We start from the raw sequence: 24,581 nt of genomic DNA, 5'->3' as shown, positions 1-24,581 counted from the left end.
TTAAAGCTCTTCAGTCCTCAGGGTAGGGAGAACAAGGCAGTAAATACCTCCTGGGTCTACAGGCCTTGCAGAGGACTCTTTGGAGGAGACATTACACAGCCCTTCACTCCTCAAGGCAAGAAAAATAAAGCAAAAAGTCCCAGAAAAGACAAAACCACCTCATCTAATCTGGGACAACCCCAACCCACCGTAGATGTGATCCTGATTGCATGAGTATTAGTGAAAAATAAAAAGTCTGTATCACAGTTGCTGAGTAACTCCCAGAGTAATGTGCAGTTGGTATTTAACTCTGGCCAGACCTGAACCAGCATTTTGGGGGCAGAAGGACTGTAATTTGGTCACTACACACAATGCCCAAGGGAGACTAAGGTCCCCTGGGCGCTTCATCCCTTCCACTGTTTGTCCTGTGTTGCTGTTCACGGGATTCAAACAGCAGACCAAGAAGCGCTCTGCCCATCACAGGAATGATGTATGGCTCAGGAATTAAAAAATGTTTCTGCTTTCACAGCTGAAGCACCATGCGGTTATCCCGGCACCCACAGCACGGAAGGGGAAAGTCGGGAAAGAAAGAAGGGGATCTGCGCTGAGATTCACCACCCTGAGGGATCTCTGGTGCCTGAGGTGGCACCTGGGGACCCAACTCTTAGTGTAGCTCCCCAGCAGGGAAATCAGAGCTGGGAACAGAAATCAGAGCTGGGAAGGATTCGTGGGACTGAAGCAGCCGCTGGCAATCAGGCGGGGAGCGGCAGGCGTACAACCTTCCCACTCGTGGCCCTGCTGCTGCCAGCCCGGCAGGCGTGAAGGGAAGGGGTGTAAGAGGAGGAGGAGGAGGGAGCGTGGGACAGGGTCTTACTGAGAACTAGAGAAAAAGCTGACATTAATCCCTTAGTTCTGGATGAGCATAACAGTTTGGACTTCAGAAATAATCAACAGTCTTTCTGCTAGTGAAGTATTTCATTCCCAGCGGTTTCACGGAGAGTTTGAGGGGGATTATTTATTTACGGTTTCCCATTTGAAAGACTTTTAGCAGGTTTACCTCGAACATATGGATCCTATTTTGGTTCTTTTGTTTTAGCACTTAATGCTTATGAAATTGCCAGTTAATGACATCCATGCCTAAACCATGTTGCTTTTTAAAGTAAAATGTCTACCAAAGGTCCATGTTCATACTTACCACTTCTCAAGTACAGCAATGAAAGTTTTAAGAGGCTTGTTACCTACTGTGTCTGGGGGAGGGAACCGATCGAATAATGAAATTACAAACAGGGGGTCAGATTAAAGCCTCGCTAGCCCTGCCTGCACTGGGTCTGAAGGCAAAGCAATGCCACCAACACCAACGGGGCACCCCAGGGCTGGGGGTGGGGGCACCCTGGGGATGGGTGCAGGGAGACCCCACGCTTGGTGCAGGGAAGCTGGGGTGGGGGGCAAGCAGGCTGGGAGCATGGGGACCCTGGGGCAGGGTAAGGGGTACCGGGGGCGGGTGCAGGGGGATGAGGCTGGGTGCGGGGGCACCCCGGGGCTGGGTGAGGGGGGGACCCCAGGGCGATGCTGAGCCGGAGAGCGCGTCCCCCTCCGTCCCCAGCCCAGCCTCTGGCTGACCTGGGGCCGCGGGAGATAACGGGGCCCCTTCGATGCTGCCCGGCTGGGCAAACCCCGGGGCACCCCCCGCCCGCGGCCGGGCCGGCTCGCTCCGGGAGCGGGCGCGGAGCCTCCGCGGGCCGGGCGGGGCGCGGAGCGTGTCGCGGAGCGTGTCGCGCACGTTACCGGGCTCCGGTAATCACCCTGAGCCTTTGATTGCGCTGCACGTGGGGACGAGCCTCCTCACTTCAAAAGAGCGTGGGAAATCCTGATTAAAAGGCTTTTCTCCCCAGTTGGGACCGACACCTTCTTTGAAGCCCTTCCAAGCGACAATGTAAACGCACCCACCGCCAAAGGACCGTATCTATATTTTAAGTGACTTTAATTTCTCTTCCCCCCCCCTCTTGCTCTCTTCCCCCCTCCTCTCCTTTCAGTTTTGGAAACACCTGGTAAGTTGTAACATGATTTACGAAGTGAAAGTGTTAAATGAGGCCACCAGCTGTAAGACTGACAGAGCTTTATGAGTTTTATTAGGTGCCCTATTATGGAAAATAAACTTTAATCCGTCCATAAAAACAGAATCTGAAAAACATATTTGCCCTTGTAGTCTGGAACACTGAAGGTATTCTTATGAGACGCTGGGCTTTAAAGAGATTAATTTTATTGAGACAGACACAATACACCGGTAGGACTTTGATACAGAGTCCGTGAATAGCTGCCTGTACCCCGCAAGGCTATTTTTCATAGGGCTGAGACACGTTTGGACACACACCTCTGGGGCATACAGTAAATTTCTGGCCCGGTGGCGTACGTCTGCCAGTTTAATTAGCGGGTATTTAATTGGAAATTAATGGCTGAGGGAGGATCTATTTTGGGGGGTGATCTCCCCCAAAATTGATTTCTTATTACTGTTATTTTATTTATTGTTAACTTTTTTTTAAGATAACGATGTATCCTCCAGACTGATGTGGTTTAGATATTTTAAGGTGTAAGCAAGACGTAAATCCTGCTGGAAGTGGCTCGGACGCGCCGCTGGGTTCAGGGCGGAGGAGCCGCCGCGGCCCTGCGCGGGCGTTGCGCGGTCCTGCGCGGCCGTTCACCCACGAAGATGCAGCCGCAGCTCAGCGGCGTGGAAAATCGCAGAGCGACTAATGCCTTTCTTTTTCTATCGCCTTAAATTCTCTACAACCTGTGGCCGAAAGAAAGTCGTTTACAAGTTTAAATCAGAGCCTCAGACGTGATTGTTTCCGTGCAAGGGGGGAGGTATCGATCAAGCCCAAATCAAGTTTATCCCGATCAAGTTTTTTTGACATATGGGATCCATCCAGATTTATGATTTACCCCGTGAACGTGTGTGATTTGCGGCGTATCCCCCCGGCGCGCTGGGTGTGCCGGGCCGGTAAACTAATAACTCACCGCATTGTCTCTAAATGCCACCTCCAGCCGGCACCACCTGAAGCTCTCCGTGACGGACAACTCTTTTCCTTCGTGTAATCTCATGCCGTAATCTCATGCATCCGCCAACCTGTGTTTCACGGGCCGGATTTTTATAGAAGCCGTTTAGAGGGGCCATGCTGCTCTCGTGTGAAAGGTTAACGCGGGTTTGTAAAGAATCTCTTTTTTTTTAAAAAAAAAAAAAAAAAGGCATAGGGGAGTGGGAACGCTCCGTATTTCAGAGCTCCTCGTCCTCCGGGGCTCTACGGCGGAGCGGTGACCTACGAGGCGGTGGCACCCGGGATGCGGGAGGCCGGGGACGGCGCCCGGCGGCGGGGACCCTCAGACCCTCCGCCCCTCTGCGCGGCCCTACGCGGGAGCGGGAGCCGAGCCGCGCCGTAATTCATTAGCACGGATGAATTGCCAGACGTGGCCCCGAGCTGGTGGGGATGAGCCAGTGATTATATTTAAATTCGCTATAATTGATTTGGGGAAGAGCTGCGGTGACAAGGATGAATTAATCTGCGAATTTATTGGCGAGATAAATCCAGCAGTTATCGAAAAGCCGGCGCTGCGGTTTTCGAAAAGTCGGGGCGGCGGTGGCGGGGTGGAGGGTCCCGTCCTCGGTACCGGGGAGGGCGCGGGGGGCCCTCGCCCCCTTCCACCCGCCGGAGCTCCTCGTTCCTTTGCAAGCCGAGCCGCCCCTGGAAACCGCCGCTGCTCCCTCGTTTCCTACGCTCTGGCTTCGGGTTCGCAGCCCCGCGGGGGGGGGGGGGAGAATAGGGGCCCCGTTGCTGCCCGGGCTCCCCCCTCCCAGCCCCGGGTTCCCGAGAGCATCGCACGGCACAGGACCCCGCCGCTCCCTCGGTACGCGGGTGGGACACGCAGCTCTGCTGCCGTGGGGGCCTGGAAACCAGCAAAACAAAACCCGGGGCGGGGGGGAACCCGTCTTGATTCCTCCCCTGTACCGAGCTGCTCCTCTCGGAAAGACCCACGCCGATGTCAGATATTGCACGACGGCTGCGGCACCGAGTTAAATTCGGGTTAGAAACCGGTTCCCCGCTCCTTCCCGGGCACTCCGGCACCACGCAGAGGACCGGGACCCCCCGGCCCGGGGGAGCCCAGCATCCCTCCCCCCGCCCCGGCCCGCACAGAGCGCTCATACATCTCAAGTACAAAACGCCGTTTATTTTCCACCCCATCGCGCAGGTGGGAGGGCCTGGGGAATAATTTAGCATGCATAAGTAGAGGTAATTTTTTTTTTTTTATAAATACGATATACAAAAATAAAGACAGTATTGAGATTTCCAGCAGTTTTAACGTTCATGACATAAACAGTTTTCCCGATATATAGTAAGAACAAAACATTTCCAATACTCAGCGAAAGGAGCACGCTTCCAAGGGGCATGGATGGGGGAGGGCAGGGGGCAGACGGGACTCAAGTTTTGTCTGATTTTCAGTCAATAATAACACTGTATTCACCGTAAATCCCCTTCCCCGCCCGGCATGTGGAGGATCCTCTTCTCCATCCCCCTCCAAGCAGGGAGAAATCGGAACAAGGGGAGGGGAGCGGGGCCAGTGCCCACCAAGAGCGGCGGGGCTCCCCCCACGGTGGGACGGGCAGAGCCCGCGGCTGGAGGGAGCGGGGCGTGCGGGGTCTCACTGGGGCTGCGCCGGGGCTCCGTGCCGGCCCCGGGGCTGCGTGTCTTCTTCGTCCGCCTCGGAGCAGTCGGAAGAGTGGTAAGGACAGCATCGCCCAGCTGCTGCCGCCGCCGCCGCCTCCTCTTCCTCCTCCTCCTCTTCCTCGTCTTCGGGCTCGCTGTCGGGCAGCTCCCGCATCCTCCTCCCGCCGCTCTTCTCCGGGGCGGGGAGCAGCAGATCCTCATCCCCCTTGTCCTCCCCGCCGCCCGCCTTCTGCTTCTCGGCCTCCTGTGCCGCCTGCTCCTTCGCCTTCTTGCTGCGCTTCCACTTCATACGCCGGTTCTGGAACCAGATCTTCACCTGGGGGAGACGGGGGGGACACACACACACCACCTCATCCACCGCCCCCCCCCCCCCCCCCCGACGGCAGCATCCCCCGCCAGCCCGGGGGGGGGGGACTCACCTGCGTCTCGGTAAGCATCAGCGACGTGGCCACCTCGAAGCGCTTGGGTCGGGAGAGATACTTGTTGAGCTTGAACTGGTGCTCCAGCTCCAGCAGCTGCTGGCTGGTGAAGGCCGTGCGGGGCCGGCGGCACTTCCCCAGCAGGTTGGACTGCGCCTGGGCTGGGAAATGAGAGGAAGGGAGGGGGGGGGAAGCGCGGAGGTGAGCGTGGAGCCGCGGCCGGGCATCCCCCGGGACGCGGGGTGGGAAGGAGGGAGGCAGGAAAGACGGTGAGGGGGGGGGAGACTGAAGGATGGACAGTTATCCACCGGAGCACGGACCGAGGGAGGGATCTCCTCCAGCATCCAAGCCCTCCGGCTCCGGGGTTTCTCGGCTTGCACAGTGTCAGGGGATCCCCCACAGGGACCAAAAAAAAAATTAAATTAAATCATTTAAATAAAGAAAAATATGTCTCTTGATTTCCCAAGAGCCTAACAAATGCGAGACAATAAAACGGAGCCAGGGATCGCGGCGAAGGGGTACCGGGCTCTCCAGGGAGCAGCAATTTGCTCCATTTAATGCTTTAGTTAAACCTGCCGCACTCCCAGCCCGCCCATACCCGTTTAATTAACGGGATTGCAGGCGGGCACCCCTCCGGCGGGCCGCGGCCGGGGCCTGCTCCGCACCGCTCCGCAGGTTGGGAGCGCCGGGCACCGGCCGCCCATCAGAGCGTAAATCAGCAGCGAGGGCTGGAAAACTGTCTTTGAACGGAAAAAAAAAAAAAAAATCGGCGTGTTTTCCACTTTCAGAAATATTAATTAAAATCAAGGATTGTATTAAAAAAACCGGCATGGGCAAGGGAGAGGGCACTGGGGGGGACTGAGCCCTTTCGCGGGGCCCAGACACCCCCGGGGATGCGAAGCAGCAGCGCTACTGCCCATTTCTCGAAGTATTTTGGCACTTCGGCTTATTTGGTTTAGAAAAATCAAAAAACTACGAAGGGGCGGCTCTCGCTGCCCGGCCGCGTTTGGAGGCAGCTCGCTAAAGCGGGCAGAAAGAGAAAAGGACAGTGTCCGCTCCCGGACAGCAGCGCCGAGGAGATTTTCTCACTGCGGTGCGATTTTCCGAGGCTCCATTCTCGTTTCTCTCCGGTTATTTATTCCCCCTCTGCACCTTGTTTGAGAAGCAGGGCTCTGACAGCTCTCCTAATTATTTTTTTTCTTCCTGAATGTTCCAGTCTAAACAACCCCAATTCGGGAGAAAACAATGGACTTTTTTGTCTGCGAATGTGTGTGCAGAGTATGAGAAGGGGGTGGGGGGCGAAATCGCAATTCTTTTCCTGGCATGATTTTCGTAAAACTACACCTCCGGTATTGTTAAATCGGCCATTCCCACCGAGAGCTCACACCTCCGAAAATGATCTGTGCCTAAAACAGATGCACGCAAGGTCCCCATCGCCGTGAGGCCTAGCGCTCAGCAACGCGCCTTTGCTGGGACTTCGGGATTGTCTGGTTTAAACACAGCATTTTCAGCCTTCCCTGGTCCCAAACCTAAACCCTTCCGACTGTATTTATTTCACATCTATTCGTTATCCCCAGAAAACGCGGAACCCCAAATTTCTGGCTAACCCCAGATCGACCCGACGCCCGTTCGCCCAGAGGAGCCTACCATAATTATAAGCCCATTTCCAAGAGAAGAGAAATAAAAAAATCAAGAACGGTGGCTGAGTGATGGGACCTGCCGCCTTGCTTTTGGGGGGATACATCGAGACTGGGTTTTTGGGGGAGACCATGGGAGCTCCTGCCCCTGCCTTGTCCCCACCGCCCCCCCCATCTCCCCTCCGCGGCGGCACCCCGTGAACGGGGGGAAAGGGCGTTTGCAACGGCAGGAAGCAATTTACCACCTTCCTATCTAACCTGTCGTGAAAAACGGGGCTGTTCCGGGCTCCTCAAGGGCCGGGAACGGTGAGGCGACCCATACATCCCCGCTTCCCTTTGCGGATCGCGGTTTCCTCCTTCTAATAAAATTTAAATTAAAAAAAAAATCTAAATGTCGCCTCCGGTTTAAATCTGCAGCTTATTTACACGGGGGCAGGGAGGGGGTTTCTTCCCTCTAGGAAGGAGGCAGCTCCCGGTAGGCCCCTGCACCGGGATAGGGGACGGAGGGGATGCGGCCGCGGGGCGGAAGGGAGGCAAATACTCACAGTTGAAGTCGGGCATTTTGGGCAGGATCATGCCGGCGGTGGAGGCCCGCAGCCACTGGTCCAGCTGGAAGGTGCCGGCGCTGAGCTTGATGGGGTCGGCGGCGGGGTGGGATGGGTGCGCTCCCTGCACTTGCGAGTAGGAGTAGGAGAGGGCCGGGTGCTGCCCGCCCAGCGCCGAGTAGCCGTACACGGGATGCCCGTAGAGGGCCGCCTGCGCCGGCATGCCCGGCCCGCCGGGCGCCGCGGGGTGCAGTCCCAGGGCCATGCCGGCCGCCGAGGCGTGGTGATGCGGGTGGGCGCCGGCGCCGGTACCGGGCAGGAAGCCGGGTTTGGGGACCAGGGCGCAGTGGGCGGCCAGGAGGCGCGGCGGAGAGGGGCTCTCGGTGCGCAGGCAGTCGGCGGGGCCGGCGGGATGCTCGGAGGACGACGAAGAGGATGAGGAAGAGGAGGAGGATGGGGGGCTGCCGCTCCCGCTGCTGCTACTGCCGCTGCCGCCCAGCGAGGTGACCAGGGCCAGCGGCGCGCTCTGCCCCGCCGCCGCCTTGGGGGGGTCGACAGCCAGCAGCGCGTCGATGCGGAAATTTTTGGATTTTTCCATGGGAGCGCCGGCGGGCTGGGGCGGGAGGCGGCGGCGGGGCGGGAAGGGGGGGGAACCGCGGCGCGTCGGGCGGCCCCGGGCCGGCCGCGTCTCCCGGCGGCGGCGGGCGGCAGTGCGGCCGCGCTCCGCGGCGCGCCCCTTCAAGGGCCGCAGGCGGCTCCCATTGGGCCGGCGCCGCTGCGGCCTCGGCCGCCATTGGCCCCGCCGCCCACCTGTCACGGCGGAGCGGGGGTGGCCCGCCCCTTTCCACCCCCCCATTCTACCCCCCCCCGGGGACTCCGGGCGGCGGGCCGGGGGTTAACGGGAGGGGAAAGTCCGGTGTACGGAGGGAGAACCGGCTCCTCTCCGCGGGGAGAGCCCTCCCAGCCGCGGGGCTTCCCTGGCTTTGCCGGCCGAGGTGGCTCCCGCCGTGTATTCAATGACAGTTTTCCACCATTCCTGCACACGGCAAATATTTGCCATAAACGCGCCGCCGACCGCTTTTTAACGAGTCGGAAAGAATAAACACCTGTGGGTCAGGGAGTCAAGCCTGCCACCAAACCCCGGTTTTGTCAACAGTGTTATTAGACCAGCTTATCTAACGCAAACAGGCCCGAACAGAAAAGGGAAAGAGCGGGGCGAGGGGTCGCTCCTTCACCAGGGTCCCATTTCCCCGGGGGGGGGCTGCGGGGACCTCCGCAAAGGCGGTGTGAGCGGAAGGTCAGGCTGCGGCACGAAGCGCTGCCAAGGTAAACACGCTCTCCCTTCAAAAAGCCTTTGCCAGCCCCGAGGAGAAGGCGCTCGCCTGCGGGAAATGCCCGTGTGGCGGCCCCGTCGCCGTGAGGCCGGTCGGGAGGGGCCGCTTCGCACCCGGGGGCGGCGGGGCTGTGCCCCCGGGGCTGCCGGTGCCACCGCGACAAGGGTGCACTGCTCCCCCCCCGCCCCCCGGCCCGTGCCCCTGGGGTGGGAAAACTAAAAGCAATGAAATGGGGGGGAGGAAAGAGGAAAAGAAGGGGAGAGAGGGGAAAAAATAGAGGAGAGAAGCGGAGCGCAACACAACCAACAAAATCTCCGACAACTTTGCTCCTAGTCCCCTTCTTGCCACTGCTCCGTGGGCAGAAGGCCCGCAGCACCGCTGCGGGGTGTGCGCAAACACACGCACACACACAGCCACTGACGCGCACAGATACACACCCTGTGCTCTGTGCCCTGATACTCCCCTTCTCTCCTGCACTGACTTTTTTTTCCTTGACCTCCCCGATTGGAGCCTCCAGGCACACTCGCACAGCAGACACACAGGCACAAGCAGGGCAGACCCGCAGACACAACTACAGCAGACACACAGACACAAGCAGGACAGACACAGACACCAGCAGGACAGGCAGACACACAAACACAAGCACAGCAGACGCACAGACACAAGCGGGACAGACACCTAGACACAAGCAGTCAGATACACAGACGCACCTGTACGGGCCAGGCACGACCGCACATGGCAGATGGGCACGCGTGGCACAGCGGAGCCACCTGCACACAGATAACACCCGCACACACGGGTGTGCCCCACACCAGCACACAGGCACAGGCAGAGCAGATGCATCCAGACCCAAACAACAGCCGCTCCCGCACAGGGAACCCCGACACGCACCCGGGTACAGCCCGCACAGGCTGCGGGGGAGCCCGGGGACGTGCCCCGCAGACGCAGAAGGCACCCGTGCACCCCGCTGTCCCGGGCTCCGCGGGAAGGAGAGGGGGAAACCGAGTGGCAGAATCGTTTTTATGAACCCCTTCGGTTTTGCCGGGCCACCGGCGGGCTCCGAGGGGCCGGGGAGGCCCCAGGGAAAGGGCCCGGGGAACGCGGCGGCCGCCCCGGCGATCGCTGCCTTCCGCCGGGGCTCCCCAGCTGGCCCCACGTTTCCCCTTGAACGCCATTTGGGCCCCACGCGCGGGTCAGTCCCACGGCAGCGAGCGTGCTGAACAGGGGCTTGTCCCCATGACCGACTCCGGAGGCGGGGGGGGGGATGATGATGATGATGATGATATTGGAGCCACACTCGCCACCTCCTTCCCTGCATCCCGGCCCCCGGCAGGGCTGAGGGTCACCTCCCTTCAGGGCATCGTGGGCAAGGGGGGATGTCCAGCCCGCTGGAAACGGGGACGCGGCTGTCACCGGCCGGGCGCCCCCGGGCAGAGCCGGTGCCAACTCCCGATGCTCCGGCCGGCGGTGCCGGGGCCGCGGGGGCGCGTCCCGGGCGCGGGTTGTTCCGCACATAGGGAAGACCGCTGTGCGGCCCCTTCTGGGTGCACTTTGGGGGAGGAGGGAGCGGAGCTGCAGGGGAAATCATCCCGTGTAAGTGGGGAGCCGTGAGCGCAAGGCTGCGCTCAGGACACAGGTGGGGACGCGTGTCCGCGGCCAGGAGGGATGCGCGGCTCGCAGCGGCCGACGGACGAGGGTGGCCGATGCCGTGAACGTTTCTCCAGGCGGTGATGGGGCGGAAGGCGCGGCCGTCTGGTGGGTGGGCGAGGGCCAGGGCCGCATCGCCCCCCGCCCCGGTTCATCACCGCCTCCCGGGGCGGGCTCAGGCGGGTCGCCCCGTCCGGGCACCCCGCGCCTCCCGACCCGGTGCCGCACGCAGGCATCGTTTGGCTGATGGGCGTGTGGAGAACCCACCCGCGACCCGCAAGCCTCAGCTCAGCAGCGAGCCGGCCCCGAGCGGCGCTGCCGCGGCCGAGCTCCTTCAGCCGCCCCCCGCAGCCCTTCGGGAGCACCCTAACGGGGCCAGCCCGGCCCCCCGCCCGGCGGGGCCGCTCGCCTTGACCCTCCCGATCGCTCGCAGGCTGCCCTCCCGCCCGGGGGGCAATATTTAGTGCTTAGAGAAGGATTTCGATTTTCAGACTTTTTTTTTTTTACTTATCTTTTTTTTCTCCCTTTTTTCTTTTCTTTTTTCTCCCCCCCCCTTTTTTTGTTCTTTTGATTATTTTTTTTTCTCCCCCCCCGCTCCATTCCGTGTGTTTGCCCCCCCCCCCCCCCCCCAGGTGCCACAGCGCATCCGGGCCGGCTGAACTCCCCGCGGCTCCCGCACCTGTGTTGATCCAGTATATTGCCCGGGAGCCAACAATGCGCCGTTATCTCGGCGGAGATAGCGCAAGGAGCGCGCTCCCCCGACACCTCCGGGTGGTCCCCTTTCAGCAGAGCCCCCGCTCCCCCGGCCCTGGGCAAACAGATGCCTATCTCGCCTTTTGAAAAGCCGGGCCGGTGCACGCAGGGGGCGGCGTGGGGCCGTGGGGTAAAGCCCGGGCGGCCGCGGCGCTGCGGGCTGCCCGGTGGGAACGGCGGAGCGCCCGGAGCTCTGCGATGTGGTGGGGTGGGGGGGGTTGGGGTGTCTCAGTCCTCCTGAATTAAACCCCCCCACCCCGGTCTCCCCACACCGGCCGGTCTCTCCAAAGCCGTTACAAACCGCAGGCGCGGGGCCAGCGTTATTGCCAAAAACACATATTACACTGCGACATTCTGTAAATGAGATAATGATACATAAACCTCCCTGATAAATGTGACATCCTCGGGATGTCTCCTCTAAATTAGCCGCTTGCATTGACTGCTAATAATGGTGAGTTTATGAAAGCAATTTCAGTGCAAAAAGCACAGGGTCTTCTCGGTCTAATCAGCCTGCCTCTCTTAATGGATGAGGGGGTCAGGCGGAGAATTATTGACACTCTGCTGCCCTTAACCTGTTTCCCAATAAAGCTGATTAGTTTTTGTCAATTCATCAGCTAACCACTCTCGCCGGGACTGCATCAAAGCCTTATTTGCTCAGGGGAAATCAACAAGTCACAGATCAGATCCATTACGGAGCGGCTCCGGCTGCAGGCGGTTCCCGCGCCGGGGCCTGGGGGGCTGGCCCCAGGCATGGGGGGGGTTGCCGGCTCTTCTGGGGAGAAAACGAGCCCCTCCGGGTACTCGGGCTGGCAAAACCAGCCTCGGGTACTTGGAAAACGCCTACGCGTTGTCAAACTTTTTTCTTTCGCCCGGGAAAGGAGACAGGGATCCCGGGAGGGCTCCGGGCAGGTCACAAATGCGGCTGGGTCCCCAGCAGCACCCTGTCCTTGCTGGGTGCTCGGGGGCGACCCGCCTCGGCACGTCCCTCCCAGGAAAAGGGCATTTCATGCACTCCAAGATGTCAGTCCTGGAGAGAAGGGCCGGTCTGCAAACGGACTGCCAAACCCCTTTCTTCACCCCAAACCCCGGTATTTGGGGAAAAAGCTGTCCCTGCATTAGGAGGCTGGGATACTTTTTTTAGTCTTTTTCCCCCCCCACCCCCCCCCAAACCATCTTCCAAAGTTTTGCCTGGCTCTCGTTGGACTTTCTCTTCAGATAACGACAAGCAAAAATTTTAAATTTATTTGTACTACTGCTGCAATCCCCGTATCAGGCGCGGTTTGTCTGGAATAACGAACACTTGACAGTTTTTGCTCATCCACAAGAAAACAACAAAAAGCCCACCAAATGTGCGCTGCCCCTTTAAGCCCCGACCGACAGCCTCTCAGTCCACCCCCCTTCAATTTAATTTCATTAAAACAGAGCATGAATATTTCTATTAAACCTAAAATGAAATATGAAGCCATTTAGACTCTGCCTGCACCAATCACCCAGATTTATGACTTTTATTCATCACATCAAGAGCTGGGAAAAATGAATTTTCTTCACCCAGGAAGGAAATAAAAACCCTGCCTTGGTCATTTCCAGAAAGCTGTTAATTTGCCCATGTGGTAATTACTTTCACAATTAACTAAAATACAAATCAACCTGACAAATTGGGTTAGTTTATATATTAATTAGCCAGTTTAAATTTATTCATTATGAAAAGACAATTTAAGAGGACCTCGGGTGTCTGTTTTATCGCAATAAATTATTGTTAGGAAATGGGGGCTAATAAAACATCACCATATTTGAGGGCACCGCGCAGACGGGGGGCCGCCGCTCCACCGCCGGCGCTGCCCCGCGCGGGGCTTCCGCGGGCGCGGACCGGAGCGCGGCTCTCCGCGGGGGCCGAGGTGGAAATGGCGTCCTGGAGGAGGAGGAGGAGGAGGAGGATGAGGATGAGGATGAGGAGGAGGGCCGGGGCCGGGGCCGGGGCCGTGCCCCCCCTCCAGCTGCGCTGATTTAACACTCCGTCGATAGGATCATTCGATGCCTTTTAGCTTGTGATCTTTATAAATGTCCCGCTATTAAATTAGAAAATGATTCTCTCCTCGTTTAATTGTATTCTTTCGTTTCTTATTTCCAATTAATTAGTCCTATCGACGTTGCAATATTTTAAATGACTGGAGTCCGTTTACAGTTTAAAATATATGGGTCAGCGCATGCAATTTCAGACTAGGCAGAACTATATAATGTGGGGTTTAACTACTCTTCTCTCATACGTCTTAAACATCTGGCTAAATGCATCATTTGGAAACACCGCGGGTATTTTACGCGCTTGGGACCGGCCGCGCCGCTGCCCCTCCGCGCTCCGCGCAAACGCGGCCGCGGTGGCTGCGCGCAGCGCAGGTTTCTGAAAATCGCTTGCGCTGCTCCTTCCGCCGGCGCTGCAAAGAAACGGGAGGTTAAGGACAAACCGTGCGGTTTTGGGGAAAAGCTGCGGGTTTTTTTCCCCGGTACAGCCCCGGGGTGCTCCGGGGGCTGCGAAACACCTTTGGGGCTCCCCCCGCAAACCCTCTCCTGCGCGGCCCCCCCCCAGCACAGGCGCAGCAGACAGGCGGCATCGCCGGGGAAAGGGGCGAGGGGCTGCGCAGGGGAACCCTCCCGCTGCCTGTCCCGGGCAGGAGCCTGTGCTGGGGACTAGAGAGGGAATAACGGGGTATTAAATATATATTAAATACATTTAATAGGGTATTAAATAACCAGCCTCTTCCTGGCTGGGGTGGTCTGCCGGGCTCCCCCGAAGCACTGCCTCAGGGATGTGCTGGGGATGGAGGGGGACATGCGTGTCCCTCCTATATCAGAAGCAGACGGGGGGCCCAATGCTCTTTCACCTTCGCTGCTCCGCTCTTCCCCATGGGAAAGACCCCCGAGAGCTGCCCTAAAAGACAGGGTGGGCAGCGTGGGTCATCTCGCTTAACTCCTCTCCAGGGTCATCCTGCCCCCAGTGCAGCCCCCCCTCCCAGAGCAGCCACAGACTCTACGCAGTCCCACCTTCTCCATGAGCTGGGCTGGCTCTGTCCCCATGCTGTGAGTCACGGGGTACCCCACGCTGTGAATCACGGGGGGACCCCACGCTGTGAGTCACGGGGGGACCCCACAAGCCCAAAGGTGGGGCACCTGAACATGCACAAAGCTGAGGGAGCAGCCCCCCAGGAGCAGGCTGGCTCCAGGGAGGGGGCTGGCAGAAGCACCGAGGGGGACAGGCGAGTGTGGCTGGGCTGTGACAGCGTAGGGGTGTGGGGGACATGCTCTGCTCCCTGCTCCCCCTTCCCCCCAGGGCTCCCCCTTGGTGCAGATGAACACAAACACCCCAGGGCTCCTGGTTCTTCATCCCTCAGCTCCTGGGAGCTCCTCCCTGGTCCAGGTGGTCCAGCCCACCCCATCCTACCCTCCAGTGCGTGAGAGCTTGGGGGCCACTGCGGGGGCTGCATGTCTCAGATACCGCGTCTGTACCAAGGTACCTGGGACATCCTTCATCCCGATGTGCTTTCTGGGTGGCCCTTCACTGACATGTGCTTAAAGACCTGGGACAGAGAAGTCGCCTCCCACCCATGTCTGGGGTGATGCTGAACCTCTCCCTGATAGCTGTGGGCTTGGGCAGAGAAGAGCTGGGCGCAGAGTCACCCCTGTCGCAGGCAGATTTGCGCTTTGCTGTCCCGAACTCACCTCATGTCACTGGTCCCTCCAAATGGGAGTGCCCCAGGAGGACCTCAGGTCTGTAGATCTTGGAGGCTGCCTTGAGCTTTCGAGATTCAGGTGGTCCCAGCCTCAGTCTCCAGCCCTGCCTCCATGGGACCCACTCTCCAACCAGGCAAGGCTTCTTGCAATTGATTTTAGAGGAATTATTTGGAGAAATAACAGATCTGTGTGGATGGAGAGTGGGATACTTGCCACCTCTCCAGGAGACACATGAAGACTCTCTTCACCTTCATGCTGTTCAGCTCTGGGACTGTTTGGGCCTCCAGTGTGCATGTCAGAGGAACAATATAAATGTCAGGAAGGATAAAAGATGAATCATAAGGGCAGATTAATAATGTGACAAATACTATTGTTTCCTGGCCTGGGCTCCAAAGGTCCCTCCCATCCACGGTGGGCTCAGAAAAAGCACCTAACGTGGTAAAACCTAAACGCGAGCCGCTCGCACTATTAATTGTATCAAATGTCGTTGTAGCAACATTAATCACAGCAAGTTCCTCCTGCGATTTAGGAGATTGTAATATGTGATTCCATAAGACTCTCATTGTGATTTAGCATTGATTAATGTCCATTCATAAAATGATATAAAACTTACTTCTCTTCCATTGTAGAGCCCCAAACTGCGTTCCAGACAATATTTCAAAACCGTGTTAATGTAACTGCTAATTTCAGAGGGTGATGGTGATGGTTATGGTGTACATGGGCTTGTGCAGAGGGGTCTGCAGTGGGGGCAGGAAGAGGTTATAGAAATTATTTCCAAAGCAGAAAATTGCTGTCCAGTTTAAATTATTTCAGGTGTTACACGGTTATTCTGCTGTGACTTCAGATTCACATCAGAGCTGCTGAGGATTTAATCAGGACTTGGAAGTGCTTGACTCTAAATGCTCAAAGAATCAAATTATTTTGGTGATAAAACGCACAGGATTTGTACCTGTGGCTTCTTCATTCCCGCGTAGCATTTGGCCACCTTCCACTCCCAGTGAACTGGCTGCTCTGAAGATATTCATAGATACAGTTTGCTTTCACTGTATTTTCTGGAGGCAGGAGGCTCTGCTTGGCACAGGGCCTAGTACAAAATAGCTCATGCTTTTTATTTCCTTTTTTTCTTCTTTTTTTAAGACACATACCAGGGATTGCGATGTGCATGCATAATGTTATGTGACCCAGGAATCACGCTCTTGCAAAAAAAGATCAAATTAGTGAAGCAGGGAGGAGATTGCGTGACTAGCAAAATGTTTAGAGAATTAAAAAAAAAAAGGTTGAAAGTTGACATCTGGCTAAAAAAACAATATATAATAGGAAGTTCAACATTTGGTGCTTTAGTATATATAATTTAGCTATAGATTATAGATAATAGAGAGTTCACAGGATCACTTGATGGGAAATATATTGATAATACAATTTTTCTTTGCAAAATGTATGCAATGATTGCAGTTTTGGTTTAATAATAAATTTAACTTTGAAGAATCATTTGATTCAAACCTCTGCTTTTTATAATGGCATTCAGAATTATTAATATCTGTCTAGCCAGCTAAAGAGGTTTTTAAAAGAGTATGCTGGGTGTTCTGCAATTAGAGTAGCCATCTGCCCTTTATTAAAACTCCATTAACCTTTACATTAAAATACATTTAAAATGCAGACACACTGAAAATATCAAACACAAATAAAATAGATGAATCTAAGTGGTTTCTTTGCTTTACTGCCTTATTTGTGCAGAAGGTGGCAAGTTGTTGTGGCACCTGTAATTTTCTGGGGACAGATAACACTTCATACCATCAATTTTCCCATGTTAAGGATAGGAAATAATTACAAGAATGTAATGGAATTAATAACATCTCTGATGAAAATTTCTAGAACATGATCTTGTTTATAGAAGCCTAGAAAATCGTTTAAAGTTCATATGATTAACTTCAGAATAAAATGCTTAATTTTAAGAGCAGAACTAATTTGCTTTGCTCATGCAGCTCTGCTGATTAGAATGGAGATATTTACATGGTAGAATGATTCATGCAAATAAAATGATTGAAAATTTTCTGAAAATATTCAGATTTACTGACAATATAAAATTCAACACAGTTCCTGTAGATGCTGCTGCATTGTTCCCTTGAGTCTTGTACTACGGTATCTCTCTAAGGAGTGAGAGTGATACTGTATTTTCCCTGCCTGAATTATTGCTACTAGTGGCAGAGCTGCTGATTTTGTCTGCAAATAAATATGCCTAAAATACTCCTTCTAAGACCTGTTTTTACTTGCTTCTAATTTCACCGCATATGATCAATGTGGGCTGAAATTCCTGAGCTAAAATATCTGCCTGCTTTGTATTTTTTTAAGCCAGCAAAAATGGCTCAGCCATTTCCAAGCCTCAGGTTAAGAAATCATGTCATTGTTTCGCCCGGCTTAAAGTCTTTCCAGTGAGGGTGTTTGCATACCCATTGAGCCGTGATTTACGGCCGCAGCTGGTGCGGATCAGGCCCCCCTGGCACGGGGCACACCTCCTGTCATCGATCCCGCAAACCCAGCCTTCGGCCAAATCATAAAACTTTCGAAAGCGGCTCCTCCGTGAGCTACGCAGCCTCCTTAGCTGCATTTCCCAGGGACTGCCCTTGCTCCGGAGATAACCCTGGTCAGGATCTGAGCAGGATTTCCCTCCCTGTCATTGCTTTTTCTGCCTCCCATGGGCTGCAGCAGCCCGTACCGGAGGAGCGAGGTGTCAGACCCAACCGCAGCGAGGGAAACGGGCCGAGGAAGGAGCCGGTGGCGGCACGGAGTCGGGTGAGTGATGCTCACCCAGCATCGTGGGTACCGCACCTGCAACGAGGGCTTGCAGGGAAATTCAGAGCTGGACGTGATGGAGGTAGGTGGGGGGACCCCAGAGCCAGAGATGCTAAAGCTGGGAGAAGAGAGAAGGTGGTAGGAGGTGAGGAGGGATGGGGGGATGAGGATGGGCAAGGGGTCCAGGTCTGTGATGCGGGGATGGGGAGGGATAACGAGGAAGCGAGAGGCAGCGTCTGGAGAGTGCCACGCAAAGAGGATGTCAGCGTCGAGAGGGAGAGGTCAGCGGTGGTCAATACCCTGTGTGATCGGCTGCCGCTGCCCTCAGCAATTGCTCACGGAGGAATTTCTGACAGTCCTAGGATTAAATACTCTCATTTCCATTGCAGAATTGACTTAGTAAAAATTTTACACGGCAAAGCATTGCAATCCAAACTGCAAGAAAATGCTTTTACTTGACTTGACAGCACATTTTCAAAGCCATAGTTTCTCAGAAAGTTTTACAACATTTTGCAATTTATTTTTATTCAGAACAAACCCAAATGTCACAATTGTAGAATTTCCCAAGAACCACAAATCCTGCTTCCTTTAAGGCTCTGGTCTCAGTGACCCCTGTGAATCAGATGGTACAATTTAAGTTTAGATCTCAGTAAAGCCCTGCTGATAAGGAAAGTGTTTGGAGAAATAAATAATATATTTCCATGGACCATCATGCTATTTTCTTAATGGCATTTTCGATAGCAGAATCCACATCTCCCTAGATTGAAGGATCATCTTGGAAAAAAGAGCTTAGCTTTCAAACAGGTTTGTAGTTTTCTTAGCTGGGTTTATATATGGTCCTTATATTGACAGTACTTTTTGATTAATATTGTGTATAACATTCCTTAATGCATCAGTTGAATTAATTATGCAGAAACATTTGGCCACCTGGACGTACCACTGATGAAATGACATTTTATTGACAAAATGACAATTTAATACTGAGCTTTCCTAAAGCTCTCTGCTGAATAGATTGGTTCAGCAAGTAGAGCGGGGGGTGTGGGCAACTCAGGAAATCCTTTTGTTTTCCCCCAAATTTCTCAGTTGGCTATGAGTATGCCAGGTTTGCTATTGGAAGTTAGCACTGGGCTGCTTTGGGTCTTCTGCTAATGGACAATATACAGAGGAGTGGTTTCATCCATAGCTTCTGCTGCCTGAGCTTGGAGGAACCTTCTCAATGAAGTTTGCTAAAATGCACCTGCGGGTAATGGCCCCACCATCTCCTTCTGGCAGGGGCCCTGCTGTGGCTTTGGGCCGTTCAAATTATTTTGGTAAATGAGCGGACCTGTGGCCGGGTGACATATATGGCTGTTAAGGGGAAAAAAGAGCTGCCTCCACCAGCACGGCTTCAAAGATCCCGCCTGGATTTGCTGCCCTACCCACACCTTGGCTAGAAGAGTGTTCGAAAATTTCCCTTCTCATCACAGTGTGGACAGTATGATCTTGCTGTGCGGTATTGAATAAGCTTTTGTTTAGCTTTTGCTGTGTTTTTTAACCCCAGACTTTAAAAATCAAACAGACTTCAAAATGATAGATTTGGGGTGGGATTTTCAAAAGCTTACAAGTGACTTTGGAACAGGCGTCCTATGAAATTGCTGGGGTCTTCAATCATTCGGGCACTTTTGAAAAAAATCATATCCTTTATGGGGACTTTAGTTTCTCTTTCTTAAAAAATTGGAGTGTAGAGGTGGTCCTGATGATGGAGAACAATATTGACTTTCTGTAGCTGATAGCAGAGATGTGAGTGGGCTGGGAGTTTTCCAACCAGATGTTTTCTTCTTGGAAAATGCTGATTTATTGAAACTGAAACTTTTCATGGGAACATATCAGTACTGATTAAATTTTGTTGAGAGAGATTGCTAGGGTCTGAGCCAGAATTTCTGGCTGTAACAAAAAATGAGATCCTTGAATGGGGAATGGCCAACAGGTCAGGGCAGCCATCTGGAGCCCGTCTGGGTCAGGTAGAGGAGCGGACGGACTGTGGGTCTCCCACATAACTGACATAGCCCTTGGGCTATTGCTTACTCCAAGGATCGTCTACTGTTTTTTCATAAAGCAAACTTAAAAAACTCTCCAGCTTATTCTTATATGGAATGGGAAGTTTATTTCTTGCCTAGGTTGTTGTGAGAATTAAATACTTACTTGCAAAGGTCTTTGAAAATCCAATCTATCAAATTATTGGTATTGCAGTTATTATTACTCATTTAGAGAGGGAGTTGCATTGCAGGGTATGATCAACAGAAATGCTTTGAAGAGGATGTCTGGGTGTCGAGTCCAAAGACTGAATCCTCTGGAAGCAAATTACTGGTAACTGCATTATGGTGAGTTATCATCAGTAAATGTTATTAGCGTGAGGATTTGTTCCCATGTCAGAATGATGTTAATACAATATTAGTGATGCAGGTCTTTGGTGTCAACATGAGAATATCAAATGCAAGTGGAGGAAAATTGTATTGGATTGTGGAGATGATGGCAAATCAATGACACAGAAAATCTATGGAGAGCAAGCAGTTCACAGTGACACAAGAAAGCACTGTCCGCATAAATCAGCGCAGACCAATGGACATTGAAAGGAAATTTCCATGCAAGATTAAGTGGACATTGTTATCATGTCAGGACTATGTGAAATAAGTGCTGCAAAATGAGGATGATACTGTGATACTGACATTTAGATCAACCAATGTCAACAGAAATTACTCCCTCATTAAAAGACACAAACAGGCTTCTCCATTACAAACTCAGCCAGGAGCAGCTACTGGGCTCCATCAGGCCTGGGAGCTCCCATGGTGGATCAAGCCCTGCAGTGTTTGATGCTGAGCACACACACACCTACACAATCTCTCCTGGCCCAGAAAGCTGCCAAAGTTGGGGAACAGCAGATGTCCGTAAAAGGGACGCGGCAGCGTACGAAGAGACAAAAGGACAACATGGTCAGCATGAGGGCAGCGGCCTCCGCTTTGCTGACTTTTCTGCACGCAAAGGAGAGAGGTGAAGAACGAGGAGGGTGATGCTCTGGAGTGGGAGTTGGCAAGATGATGCTGATGGGAAGGAAAAGCTGATGGTGAAGTCACCCAACACCTTTTCTAACTAGCCCCTTGTTTAAGAAGATAACTAATATGTTTGAAGGGGATGAGTTGATATGTCCCATCCTCTTACCTCCTTGCAGTGTGAAGTTCAAGGAATGTTCTTGCCTGTGCCCTTATCCACCTGTTCATCCAGCACTGCACATGCAGCGCAGCTGAGTAGCACTGTCAGATGTCCACTTAGTCCAGCCTTAAGCCTAGAAGGGCATCACAATATGGATAACTGGATGGCAGGACCCACCTCATGTAATTTGAAGTATCTACGAGGCAGCTTGCAGATGGCACGGGTACTGCGGGCACCTACCCTGAGAACAGGGGAGGAATAAATCCTGCTCCAAATGCTGCTGTTCTGGAAACACCTCCTCAACATCGCAGGCTCTCAGCCCAGCCCAGGCATGGTCCCGTCTCCCAGCATGTAGCCTGTCTATCTTGTACTCAGGGAGTTCTCCGCTGTGGGTGGGAAGCGGTTCTGCGTTTTCTACATTTATTGCACATTTATTGTACATTTATTTAGTTAAGACATAGTGAGCTGGGTCTCGGGGAAGTCAGTGGGAATTTTGCCACCAGTTTGACGGCGAATAGGACCAGGTCTTGTGTCTGCAGAGCAGTGTAAGTGTCCTAATGTGTTTAAAGTGTTTATAAAATTACTTAAGTCAGACACATTTTTCAGTTCAGCCCATTAGCCTTTCACATGTGTTTGTGTGGAGTGCAGCACCCAGGCAGACTGGCGGCTTGTAAATGTTAAATCAGCATAAATATCACAGCCTGCATGAAGACCGTTAGTGTGGCAACTTACAGCATGATTAACATAATGCAGGGAAAGAAAATATTGACATTTTATAAATCCGTATCTCCATAATGCTGCATGAAAAGTGATATCTGCAATACTAATGGACACCTAATTGATGTTATTACAATACTTACAGCTCACTGGGAAGCTGGTGAGAGAGCCTGTAAAAGAGATAAGATTAAAAGAGATAACAGTTGTAGTAATTTCAGCCACGTTTCCGGCAGCAAACTCTAGCACAGCACTCGCTTTAACTCCTGCTACAGTCACTGCTGGCATTTATTCCTTTGTAGCTTCAGGGGTTGCTCCTGCAAAGATGCTGGGTGCCAGGCGGTAAAGAGGAGCAGAGGGTGTTGAGCAGGAAAAGTCAGATTTGGGAATGAATCAGAGATTTTGTCACCTGGTTTCGTGTGGTGCAACATCAGTGGCTGCTGCTCAGACCTGTCTTGACAAAACAGGGGGAGATGGAGAGGAACTCAGTGACAGTGTGCACCTGCGGCAGTGACACAGGGAGATGCTCGAGGAGGAAAAGGCAGAGCCCCTTCCTGGCATGGTCTGTGGCTGTTGTGAGGTTCACAAGTTTTTGTGGGGTGTTTTCTGGTTACGTTTCATACCTGGCTTCCCAGGCCTTGCCACTAAACTGGCAAATTTGCTTTAATCACAGTTACAGCATACAATTATTGGCTTAGCCTCGTGCTGATCAGGGTAAGGAATCCCCGAATAACATTTTAAGAAGCATCCCTGTAACTCGGAAACTGGTGTCGCTCCCAACATCCTGAGGCACTGAGCACGGGCAGCTCCGCGGGGCGAGGAAGGGCCCAGATGTGTGAATCCAGCCTCCAGGCAGGCGGGGGGACCCGGGGCTGCGCGCACGCCACCCACAGCAGCGATGCTGGGGACGTACCAGCATCGCAGGGCGTTGCGGTGTGGTGAACGGGGAACTCTGGAAAACCAGTATTAAAAACCATCCTTGGGCTAAACCTCTGGCAGTGAACTGAAAATGAAAGCTCGGGGTAACGCTTTTCTTTGACAGGGCTCCGGGATTTGTAGTGACATTGATTTGTCTCTGGGACATATAAACTTGCCTTTTTCTCTCTGCTGTTCGAAGGACACAAATATCTCCTGGAAGCACAGCAGGTACATTGATATTGGCTCTATTCCAAAGAGGGTCTCCTTCCTCCAGCCTCTGGAGATCTGGGGCACTGGTTGAGATACTAACCTTGCTGGAAAGCTCTGTCCTCCTGCAGCAAGGCTTTCATGCTGCATCCTTTTCTGCCTGCACATACCAACCAGAGTGCCACTGTCAAAAAGGACTCTGCCAGGCTATTGCACGTCAATACAGATCATGCACAGTATTGGTAGAATTGCATCATGTCATTAAACACAAATCCTTAAGCAAAGCTATCTTGAGTGCACCAGGAATTCTTAAGATTTCAAGATTGATGTGTGATTTGCAAGATACTGGTATGCCTACGGACACCGTGGTCCCTCACTGCTTGCTTGTCTCCAGCTCCAGTGGTGTTGATTTTGCTTCCACCACATTTGAGCAATTGGTTTTAGTGGCTAGAACATCATTTGTATGTTGAATAACCTAAACTCTGTAATCCAAGATTGTTTGCCCCCAGAGGAATTTAGATAACTTTCCTAAAAGATGGCAAACAGCCAGTATGTTATCTTGAATCACAGTCTAGTTCCAGAACAATCAACTCTAAGTTGTTTAAGAAGACTGTGTACATTAAAGTGGCTGTAAATCAGCATAATGAAAACAACAGCACATGCAGAAATTCATTACATATCTGATACGCTGGGGTGTTATTTTATTATTTGGTGCATTTATGCTTTATGATTGTTTTGCAGCAAAAAATTCAGCCGATGGATGTGAAATTACAAACTGCTGCCACTTCTCTCGCAGTAAAGAGAATGCGTTTCAAAAAATAAATAAATAAAATAAACACCTAAATGTTTTATTATAATAAAGTTACTTGAGGCCAAGAGTTCAATAAGGAGAATTTATAAACATATCATTTCAGATCTTGGAAGGATTTCAACATAATTTGCTTGCGGTATGGTAAGTGAGGTGAAATCCATCTACAAGTCTCGCTGGAGTAATAAATATATGGAAGTGTCTATTTATATTTGCTATGAATTTACTGTAGCACAAAAATGCTCTAGACTATCCAAATCAAATATGCATGGCTTCTGGGCAAGGAAGGAATTCTTTACGCACTTTATTCTTAAATAAGATCAATTTTATTTCTCTGCAAAACAAAAGCCCTATTCTTTCTTTACTCACTTGACTCAAATGCTGCCACTCGGAGGGTAAGAACTACTAGCGCAAAGTTAAGGCTTTGAGGAATCAGGCCCCAGGGCCCCAGCTTTCAGCAATATTTTTGAATATGCTTTCATCTAAGTTGACAGTGTAAATAAATTATAATAATTGAGACTTCATTTTATGTCCATTTGTAAATGAACATAGATTTTTCAATTTATCTAAGTAATTAACCTTTATCAGAACTGCTAGCTGTAATGCAATGACAATTTTATACACAAATAGATGCCGGTGATTATCTGGAGGTATTTTGGGCTTGCTAACCAAGTCTACTCTTGAGCAAGTTCTCCGTTGTGCAGGTGGATATGGCTGAAGAGTCACCTACTGCAAAATTCCCCATCACGTTGTCAGCAGCCGCCTCTGTAGGACAGTGAGACATGGGGTTGCTGAAGGGAACAACTTTGCTAGAGCAGGACAGTTTTTCACTTAGTGGCACTGCTGAGATTTTCACCTTTGCTGCCATTCACCACTGGAATGAAATCAACCTATTTAACTAAAGACAGAACTTTGAAACCTTGCACAAGGAGCAGAAAAAAAGGATGGCCATCCAAAGCTTCTGGTGAAGTTTTATTTAGGGGAGGTGTCAGTTAGTAGATGTTATAGATCACCTGTCCCACTCCAATAGAAATACCGCCTCCTTTCAAAATAGCGGGTTTTTAGGCTCACTTTCTAGGACTACATTGTTCACTCTGAACAAATTTCCTCACTTAGTTGGGAGTGAGAGCCCTTCTACCCAATGCATCTCCAGTCTCTGGTATGTGATCTCTTTCTATCCTACCTATAAGAAAAAAGTGGTCA

General features: G+C 52.7%; 1 protein-coding gene across 1 annotated transcript; it reads right to left on the bottom strand.

Moving 5' to 3' along the window:
• Nucleotides 1–4,180: 4,180 nt before the first annotated feature.
• Nucleotides 4,181–7,961, bottom strand: MNX1 (motor neuron and pancreas homeobox 1). Its single transcript, XM_050915870.1, has 3 exons — nt 7,299–7,961; nt 5,117–5,277; nt 4,181–5,013 (listed from the first exon to the last, which is right to left on the bottom strand). Exons 1-3 carry the CDS (start codon nt 7,894–7,896, stop codon nt 4,672–4,674), a joined length of 1,101 nt encoding a protein of 366 aa, XP_050771827.1. The 5' UTR covers nt 7,897–7,961; the 3' UTR covers nt 4,181–4,671.
• Between the last annotated feature and the right edge of the window lie 16,620 nt (nt 7,962–24,581).

The sequence above is a fragment of the Gymnogyps californianus genome, chromosome 2 (genome assembly GCF_018139145.2).
Source record: "Gymnogyps californianus isolate 813 chromosome 2, ASM1813914v2, whole genome shotgun sequence".
Classification (NCBI taxonomy): Eukaryota; Metazoa; Chordata; class Aves; order Accipitriformes; family Cathartidae; genus Gymnogyps; species Gymnogyps californianus.
This window is presented reverse-complemented; position numbering and strand designations above follow the sequence as displayed.